The sequence below is a fragment of the Cephus cinctus genome, unplaced genomic scaffold, assembly GCF_000341935.2.
Source record: "Cephus cinctus unplaced genomic scaffold, Ccin1 Ccin1_scaffold1583, whole genome shotgun sequence".
Classification (NCBI taxonomy): domain Eukaryota; kingdom Metazoa; phylum Arthropoda; class Insecta; order Hymenoptera; family Cephidae; genus Cephus; species Cephus cinctus.
In genome coordinates, this window is record NW_014333889.1 from 338656 (window position 1) to 348528 (window position 9873).

Sequence of the window (9873 nt, forward strand, 5' to 3'; positions counted from 1 at the left end):
AATTTATCGAAAAAAAAAAAAAAAAGAATTTTTGTATACCAAGGGATGACGAGGAAGGCCATGGCAGCGACGATGGTCCTACCGAGTGCTGCCCGTGGCGGCAGAGGAGTGAGCATAGACATGTAGCGCATACGCCGTCGCGACGGAGGCTGCGGCTACGCGGCGCCTACCAACCACCATCTATAATCTCTATGCGGATATCGATTTTCTACCCTGTATTTCCTAAATTTATGCAAACTAGCACCCCCCCCCCGTCCCACTCCACCCGATGCATGCTGGCCCCATTCATCTAACGAGCCCACCCAACGGGCCTACCTAACCCACCCATCTATCCTCCCACAGATCTGCCTCTCTGTACCTGGCTATCTGTCAGTCTCCACTGAAGATGGTACAGCCTTTGTCCGTAAGAAAGAAAAAAAAAAAGGGTAGCAACCACGGTTTGACCATCAAAACAATCGTCGGGCCTGGAGTCAGGCGTTGGTCCATGCCGTCGTTGCTGGTCGGATCTTTATGACCTCGAGACGACCAAGGGTGGTCCTGGGATGGCAAAGGATATATTTCATTCGTTTTATCCGAGGCAAGAGCATCCCTCGATGTCTGGCTCGGTGGGTGGGTGGGTGCTCTGAGTTCAATCTGTGTATTATGTAAAATCGTTAGAGTCCCAAAGCTACGATATTAGTCTATGTACCACGTGCTCGATCCCCAGCATCTTTGAATTCTTATCTGAAATGGGGGTGGTTCTTGCAAATGATATGCAGATATATATATATATCTGTTTTCCCTTCAAGAGAGAGAGAGAGAGAGAGAGAGAGAGAGAGAGAGAGAGAGAGAGTGTGTATGTCTATGCACGCGTGAAAGAGGTAAAAGAAAGAATTATGGTTTCGAGAGGTGAGAGTCGCCATAAGAATTAGGGGTGAAGAGAAGAGGGTAGCTCCAATCCAAACACTTGCCCCGGCCCCAAGCGTCTCCATCGCGAAATACCGGATGGATGCAATCTTGAAACCGGAAGTCGCGATGTGCGCGCGCGGCTATAAAGTGCAGAAAAATAAGCGCGTCTGCAAGAGAGGCAGAAGTGGTCATATATATATATATATATATATACACACATAGAAATAAAGATACAGCAGTAAACGAGAGAGAGAGAGTGAGACAGAGCGATAGTTTACGTCGGCCGTGTCGATGCGCTCTTGCTAGTGCGTTGTCATGTTTGGTACACGAATGCATTGCCGAGCCGCCCAAGAGGGTCGTGGAGGATCGGAGGTTGGTTTTCGAGGGCGGACTGTAATATTTACAACACTCTATGCAGACCCCGGAATTGCCTATAAAGAAATCGTGCAGTCGCTTTGTTCGCGTCATAACGTAGTAACGTAAGAGGCCACCAGCTATACACTCGGGACCGTTGCCAAATTAATAAATATATTCCCAGTCTATCCGTCCCGAGCCACCCCCCGCTAACTTAGCCCATCCCCAAGCCACCCTTGGAACGAACGAAAACCACTCATGCCCGAGAACCTCCCATAAATTTCACATTGACATCGTTTACTCGGCGTATTAACGCTGCCTCCACCCCTTTTCATCCCTTATTCATCTAACGGGGTATCGGTCTGTTATATTTTTGTTTTCTCAAATACAATTCCTACCTTCGTTCACGAAGGTACCGAGCGGTTGGTCAAGGGTCGCGGGCTGCCCGTGAACGCTTAGCTGAGGAAAGACCAAAAAGTAAGTAAGGGTCGAAGATACGGACCCAAGTAATTTTCATAGGGGTAGAGGACGAGCCGAGTGCCGAAACGAGGCCTGCACCCGAAAAACCGAATCGATAGGCGCATAGCGCGTCGTCTATGTGTCTCTATGTACCTACGTACGTACGTAGATGTACATATGTACGAATGCCATATACCTATCTACGTATGTACATACGCGAAGCCCGCGTGGCTATAGCTTACACACTGTATACTTAGGGGTTACGGGGGTGGCCTGAATTTAACCTCCTCCCAACCTCCAGCAACCAACCGACCCCCCGCGACCCTGCTGGAGTTCGCCACTATCCTCCGCCCCTGGTACTGTGGTAGGAGGGTGGGTGGGTGGTGGAGACGGAGGAGGAGGAGGAGGAGGTGCGCTACCAAAGACAGTTTCTCCTGACTCGTTCTCGTCTCTATATACCCGGGGAGTAAAAAAAAACGGACCTTGACAAAAAGGAAAAAAGTTGAGAAAGAGGTAAAAAGGAAAAGACCCCGTGGCCAATAGCCAATCGCAGTCCCTCCTGAAAATCCTGAATCGCCGAAATTTCGAGTGTCCCGTTTAATTCCGGGCTGGTCCCTACGGCTTCTAATGTTTCTTATTGTTGATGATGTCGACTGCTTTTTTTCTCTGTCTCTTATGGCTCGCGGCAATTTGGTAAACCGCGTGGCCAACTGGTCGCGTGCCGTCGGGACGACACGGGGACGTAATTTGTGGCACGACGTGGGGAACGACGGTGTTGATTTGGCGTGCGATCCCAGTAGTAGCCAAGCAGCCACATGCTTCCTCGTGCACCGGCGTTGACGAGGACGTGTGGCGCGCTTTGGCGCTTCCACCATTCGTGAGACTCCGACGGGAGCCAAGTGACATGGGCCGCGCGATTTCGGTATGCTCGTGAGGTTGCCAGTAGGCCAGAGGCACTTTCCAGAAGTTTCGGGTCCATTCAGTCTAAAGGTAGAGACGAAAGTGTCCAGTTGTTAAATTTCTTTGATACGTCAAGGCATTTCCGACTCGTCGAGGAAGGAATTCAGTTGAATTTTGGGAATTTCCTATACCCTCCGCGAGTGCGAGAGAGAGGGTCTTATCGGCGCTTACGCGCGTAAGACAAGGACAGACACGGCGGATATCGAAATCGCGAGCAAGGACCCTTCGCCGAACTGGCGATGTCAAAATTTCTCTTCGTGACGTCTGCGCCCGAGTTGTATCAAGTCATTTTTATGTAGAGAGTATATTTTTTTTTAAATACTTTTTAAGCAAATCTAAAAAAAATTCCATGCCTTTTTTGAACCAGGGCATTTTTTATCTACGAACCAGGCGCCAATTACAGCTGAGACCGGAAACGCGCATGGTACGACGTAGATGGCTGTTCCATTAATGTTTTTACTCTCTCTCTCTCTCTCTATCTCGCATCTTTCCCTTCTTCTTTTCCTTCCCTTTAATTCGCTCTTTCTCTCTGCGACAATTTGCCGCATAACGGTGCTCTCTCTCTCTTTCTCTCTCTCTCTTTCTTTCGTAATTGAATCTAAATATTAAAGTTCCCACTGGCTTTCCATATGGTTTGGCGCCGTGTTCTCCTTCATTTTTCTCGAGGCCCTCGCGTCCCTCGGACGTAGAAAACCCGTCGACGTAGTCCGCCCCGACGACGCCCCGACGCCCCCTCACCGAGCCCCCGTCCCTCCCGGAAACTTTCGAGACGCGACGCCTCCGTGTCTCGTTTCCACTACAGCGAAAGGATAGGGTACCCAGCATTGCCACGGAATATCGCAGTGAGCCATTTTGTCTCTCGCTCTCTCTGGCGATCCCATGCTAACCCTCTCTCTCTCTCTCTCGCACACCCTTTCATTGTCTAAAGTCACTCTCCCTCTGTCCAGGATTATTCTCTCCCTCTCTCTATTTAGTCCCACCGGAATCGAGGCCGTCCCCCACGAGGAGGATAATCGCGCGAGCAATTAGGCGGATACGCCGAGCGTCGCGCAGTGGAGGTAGACTGAGGTAGAGTAGACCGGCAGGAAGTCTCTCGCGGACGGCCAAGCTACGCCGGGGCAGGCTAGAGTCACGGGAATTAGCTGACCGTCGCTGGTTAGTCTAAAAACGCAGTCTGCGCTTTATTTCCCGTGCTTGAAAATAGCCCGGGAGATAGAAGAGCATTGCGGTACGGCCGCAGTGCCGTACGTACACGGCCCAGCACCCCAACGAGCCGGAATGAGCCGTCACGCTCGTGAGCCGTGTGCCTGCGCCGCGTGCAGCCCTGCCTCTGGCCATGCTCGGCCAAGGCGGGCCGAGGCTTTTGATACGGGCTAGGAGGAAGCTACGTAAAAGAGTAAGAGAGAGAGAGAGAGAGGCTGCAAGTGTCTCACACTCTCTCACGGATAGATATAGAAAAGCAAAAGCACGGGGATTCGCGACGGCTACGCGCTGGCGAACGAAATCCAAAATAAATCGGCGGCAGCTGTTGCGTCCGAGTTTTCCATTCGCGTTACCGTCAGCGTCCGGCACGTCCTCGACGTCGACGTTAGCGTCAACGTGAAATCTCATACCGACGGAAAAGCGTCGCAGAACCGTTAAATCTACCCGACGCCACTGTCCCGACGTCTTTATTTTCTTCGGGCGGATTGACCAATCGGACAAACCAAACGACGCGTCCATCCTTAGGTACAGGGCGTCCTTAAAATTATTTTATCTTCCGATTACACGATACTCTCTGTCTCTATATATATATATGTCTCAATGCACCCAGAAACATCAAAACGTAAATAGACGCAGTGCGTCGCGGCGTATCTTCCGCGTTCCAATAATTGCCGGGAGCGTCCTGGGTTCGAGATTTAATTTGTTGTTTTGTTAGTTAATAAAAAAAAAAAAAAAAAAAAACTTTTTCCTCTCCCTCCCTCCTTCTCTGTCAAATACCGGGCAACCGAGAGGGGTCCAGGAAGAGAGTCCAAGCTCGCAAAGGCGAAATAAGAAATCGATGCGCGAACGAGGTAACTACGGTGCCGCGCCTAGGTAACGCATGTCGCTGCGTACGTGCGTACACGAGCTGTGATTTATGCAGAGAGGAGCCTAACGCTCACGAAGACCCGCTCGCTGAGGGACCATTGCGAAAACACGCACGGGCACAGACCGCGCGGACGCGGACCGTGGAAAGATTGCAAGCGGTGCACCCGATGCATTCCGCGCGCCTCGAGTGCATTTCTCATGGAGCTTAAGGCGCTCCTTGCTATTCCACGTGTACCAGGGCCGTCCGCGTGCGCTGCATAAATTGGCTGCCTCCAAGAGGTCCTACGCCGTCCGCGTCCGCGTCGTCGAGCACGCTCGGACAGCCGTTCTCCCGTGGCATTTGCAACGTCAATGATAATGACGGACGGCCCACCTCACGCGTCAGGATGACATTAACCGAGTGCCCGGGGGCCCGGGAACCCCTTCGCACGCACTGGCCGAACGGTTAGACCGATCTGGAGTAATCGAGCCTCTTCGACCGTTTTGCAGAACGAGAAACTGGAGGTCAAACAGAAATGGGCCTCGCGCCTCCTGGGTAAGTTGCGCAAGGACATCACCCAGGAGTACCGGGAGGACTTCGTGCTGAGTATCACTGGTAAGAGGCCGGCCATGTGCGTCCTGAGCAATCCTGATCAGAAAGGGAAGATGCGACGCATCGACTGTCTGCGTCAGGCCGACAAGGTGGGTTCACAACGAATTCATAGGCCCCGCCGGTGAATGACTCCTTTATACTCTGACCCAATCTTTATTATCATTTTGCGAAAGGTGTGGCGGCTGGACCTGGTCATGGTGATCCTCTTCAAGGCTATTCCCCTGGAGTCGACCGACGGCGAGCGGCTCGAGAAGACGGCCGAATGCGCCCAACCTGGCCTCTGCGTCAACCCCTATCACATAAACGTCTCCGTCCGGGAACTCGACCTCTACCTCGCAAACTTCATCACGAGTCACGGTAAGTATTTGCCCACCTGACTTACTGCTCCTACCTGGTCGTACGGCTAAGGACAATGTACGATAAGGCGTACTCTTGGTTACGTGACCTACCTGGATAGTCTCTGCTTACGCTTCACCTCTTCGTCCCTCCCTCCTCCTCTCTCACTCTCACCTCTCTCTATCAACAGTACTTCTGGTGCGTTTTCATCACGAGCATGCCAACGACCTCCCTTTCGCTCGTTCAATGGGCAGCCGCTACTCCACTCGGCTTCGATTCAAAGTTTCTTGGAACGTCTTGCCAATTTCATCCGGCTTCCCCAGCTCAGTGAGCAGCGGGAATCGAGAGGTTTAACGTTCACGGGAGGATCCTCGTGTAGGAGTCACAGATTACGTTTACACCCAGATTACACCCAGTCACCCTACTAGCAGTCGGTCAGGCCGTTTGGACTACTCGTAGACGTATCGCTTTCTGGTCCGTCACGGAACCCGTACGTAGCTGCCGGCTTTCTGGCTCGATAACGTATACGGGCCGTCACACGGCCCCTTCGCCGGCTTGGCAGCCTCCTTTCTAATGTTTACAGCCGGTTGACGCAAAAATTGGCCGAGCCTATCGTACTAGCTTGAAAAAAGAAAAAAAACGCAGCGCTGCCAAGACATGGGGTAGGTTAGGCACTCCAGACATCGCGCTTCTACTTGCCATGTTTTTCTCATACGACGCTCTTTCCCTTCTCTCTCTTCTTGTTATCACTCTCGGTTTTCTTTATCGACACGGATCCACTGATCTTGTTTAGATATACAGAGAGAGAGAGAGAGAGAGAGAGAGAGAGAGAGAGTGACTCTTAAAGATCAGCATCCGAGGATTGACTTGAAAAAGGTAGCAATTTTTTTTTTTTATATGCTACGCCTATGGCCTTGGCAGCCACGAGGTTTATATTATTGTGCCACCATGTATATTTTGAGAGGGCCAGGAATTTTCATGATGTTGATCGTATAACGCGTAACGAAGACGGCGATGATGTGCCAATGCGCCTCGAGCTCGTTTTTCTTTATATCGGATATTCATCCGGCGACCGACGAAGAATTTACTTCCTGGTTATCTCGACTCTCGTCCGCTCTTTCTCGCGCGGGATAACGAGGTCCTCGGCTTCGGTCTTATCCAGAGGAGAAACGCGGAGGGGACCGGTCCACCTGTCCCTGGCGACGCTTTCGTAAGAGGCGACGCTTCTTACGCAATCGACCTCGCGACGATCCGTAGCTCGACGATCTTCATCGCAGGTGGAGGGTCTGTCGAAATGTTATCTCATTCCTTAAAGATAATAATTTTAATTTGATCGATTAAAAGTTTTACTCAAAATTGCATCAGTTGCAGCATCCATCGATCTCGTACGTCTTGTCATCTCAAGGAAGGCGCTCCGTATCGGCTGATCTGTCGCTGTGCATATATACAGAATCGCATTCCCGTAGTGGAGCACTAGAAGAGGAAGAGAGAGAGAGAGAGAGAGAGAGAGAGAGAGAGAGAGAGAGAGAGAGATACAGGAGAGGAGAGAGGATGCGTGCGAGACCATGTGCGCCGACGTGTGCTCGCTCTATAAATAAGTAGGCAATGGACGCCTTGTAGCAGCTTCATCGCGTGCTCCGCTTCGGTTTCCTCCACTTCATCTCCCCGTCCGCTTCATCAACCTATTCTTCTTCATCATAATCATCATCTTCCTCAACGGCTTCCGCACCGGGCCCCCACCCAAGCCCAACGGCCCTGAATGTCGCCTCTCTAAATACTCCAAGCTCATTGTCCGTAAACAATTGTATGGACCATATATAAATCTTCGCGATGAAGATTTTAGCAATGAGCCGCGACTGGCAAAATTTCCCAATGGGCGTTATCCCACGAGCCTTATCATAACTCAGACTGTCCCTCGGTGTCGTCGGCGCTGCCATTAGCCCGGTCCCAGTATTTACGCCGTGAACGCAGACGAAACGAAGTAAAGGAGCGGGCAAACAACCACCGTTCCGCCTTCTCTTCTCGCCCTCGAAGAACTCGAACGTTCCGGGCTCTGAGTATTTCGGTGATATGTTGCGTAATGAGATTTGCGTAAGATCGGGAGATATAAAACACCGTGTGACAGGGATGCTGGGAAGTGGCAGGGGTACGGGGGGATGAGGCCGAGATGATTAGCAAGACTGCCATGGGTAGGGGAGACGTTGCAAGAGAACTATATATATATATATATATATGGATACACGAGTACCGTGTGTACGGAGTACGAGAATAAGAGGACAAAGTAGTACAAGCGGCATTATAGTCGGACGGCGAAGAAACGTCTCAGGAGGATTCATGAGCGATAAGATAATGAACCATTTTCTGTGCTTTCAGAGGTTCTAAATGGGATCTGCAACGCGAGCAAGGAGGAAGAAAGGCGGCGGAAAGGTATGCACAGACGCTTTCATTCGAGGCGGCCGTATTTGAGTATCGGTTAAAAGAGAAAAGGGGCTAAAAGTAACGGGTGTCGAAGCTCGTTACCGATTCATTGGATATTATTGATGGGGTGGACTCATGGGTTAACTGTGACAGTTCGATCAAGTATTTGTACGATCCTTATGGGGCTTTATGGGGATGGATCAAGTGATTGCTGATCTTTATGAAGCATCGATTGGATCTGTTCTCAGGTGCAGGATACCACGAACTGTATAACGGTGTCGTCTGCAACGACACGATCCTCGCGACCGGCGTCTTCAGCTCGAAGGAGCTCTGGATGCTTTCAAAAGGTACGGCAAACCCTCCAGTCAATCATGCCAATCACATCCACTATGGTCTATCTGTCAAAAGGATGAGCGTTCCTGCGGTCTCTCTCTCTCTCTCTCTCTCTCTTTCTCTATTTCTTTCTCTATTTCTCTCACTCTCGCTCTCAAGTGCTCGAAGAAACTGGATGCTTTCGAGAGGTAGAAGGAATTGGATACGTTGCTCGATACCGGGCGAGCAACGTAAACGTGGTACTGGGTACTGTACCAATCCTGTCTCGCACGGACTTGAGCGGCGCGTCTGCGAGTAGACTTACAGTGCTTTTACATTGCCATACGGTTACGTTAAAGGATACACCTCTTGAAAGCATCCAATCTCGTTCAGATTCTTTCTCTCTTTCTCTCTCCGGTATCTTTGGTAGGCTACGCGAGGTTGCCTCTCTGGTCCACGGTGTCCTAAGTGGAATAATAGGCCAGGGGAGCAACACGGATTGGTAGGAGAGACCAGTGTACGAACTAGAGAATGAGATAGGGGAAGAGAGAGAGAGAGAGAGAGACAGAGAGAGATGGAAGGAGAGAGAGAGAGAGAGAGAGAGAGAGAGAGAGAGCTCCGAGCCCTGTGCAGCAGATTAGTATGCAAGCAGGAGTATTAATAGACGCGAACAATGCTCACGGCCTCGCAGCCTCGCAGGCTCACGGACTCCCTCTTGCACTTTGCCTCCGCGAGAATGCCGAATCTGACCGTCGCGACGCCTCTACCAGACGCCGTATGATACTCGCAGTCGAATCGTTCTACGAACGGAATATCCTCGTTTCCAATCTGCGCCCTCGTATCCGGACGTAGACGTGAGAAAGCAATTTTCCCTGGTAAGGGGCGTCGCGACGCTGAAAAATTTTCGTGGCTCCCGGGTATAAGAGCGAACGGTTACTGGCCAGCGAGGAAATAAAGGGTGGTAAAGTCGATAAAAGAAGAGAGAAAAAAAAAAAAAGATAAAAAAAAAGAAAGAAAAAAAAAAAGAGTTAAAAAAGGAAAGAGAAAAAAGTCGGAGAATCGAGATAAATCCGCCCGTATCTTAACCTATAACGCCTCGTGTACGCCAGAGGAGGACGCACCTGTCTCCGTTGATCCGCGTCAGCGCATACCTATTTACCGACGCAAATAAATATACCGAGCGCGAATAAATATCTACGTAGTATCGAGGCTCGTACCGCGTTTAAGACCGTTATAACTCCTGAGCTTTTTACGGGAAACCGGGAGCGCCTCTAATAATAGATCAGACGCGTGCACTTTCGGGGTTGGAAATGACGCCGGTTTCGTTCTTGCCTAACCCCTTCTCTCTCTCTCTCTCTCCCCCTCTCTCTCTCTCTCTCCACCCCCCTCTCTCTCAGACCCACCATTCGCAAAACAAACAACGGACCGGACAAATTTAATAGAGATCGAAAAATTTGTTTTTGATTCAAAATCCAAAAAATTTC

General features: G+C 50.7%; 1 protein-coding gene across 2 annotated transcripts in view; it reads left to right on the top strand.

Moving 5' to 3' along the window:
* Positions 1–9873, top strand: part of LOC107273381 (nuclear factor 1 B-type) — a gene marked incomplete in the record, with an annotated part of 29762 nt that overhangs the window by 5993 nt on the left and 13896 nt on the right. For both annotated transcript variants that reach the window (XM_015751531.2, XM_015751532.2), the window contains 4 exon segments: positions 5221–5412; positions 5497–5680; positions 8033–8086; positions 8326–8424. In XM_015751531.2, the coding sequence (XP_015607017.1) occupies positions 5221–5412; positions 5497–5680; positions 8033–8086; positions 8326–8424 (529 nt within the window).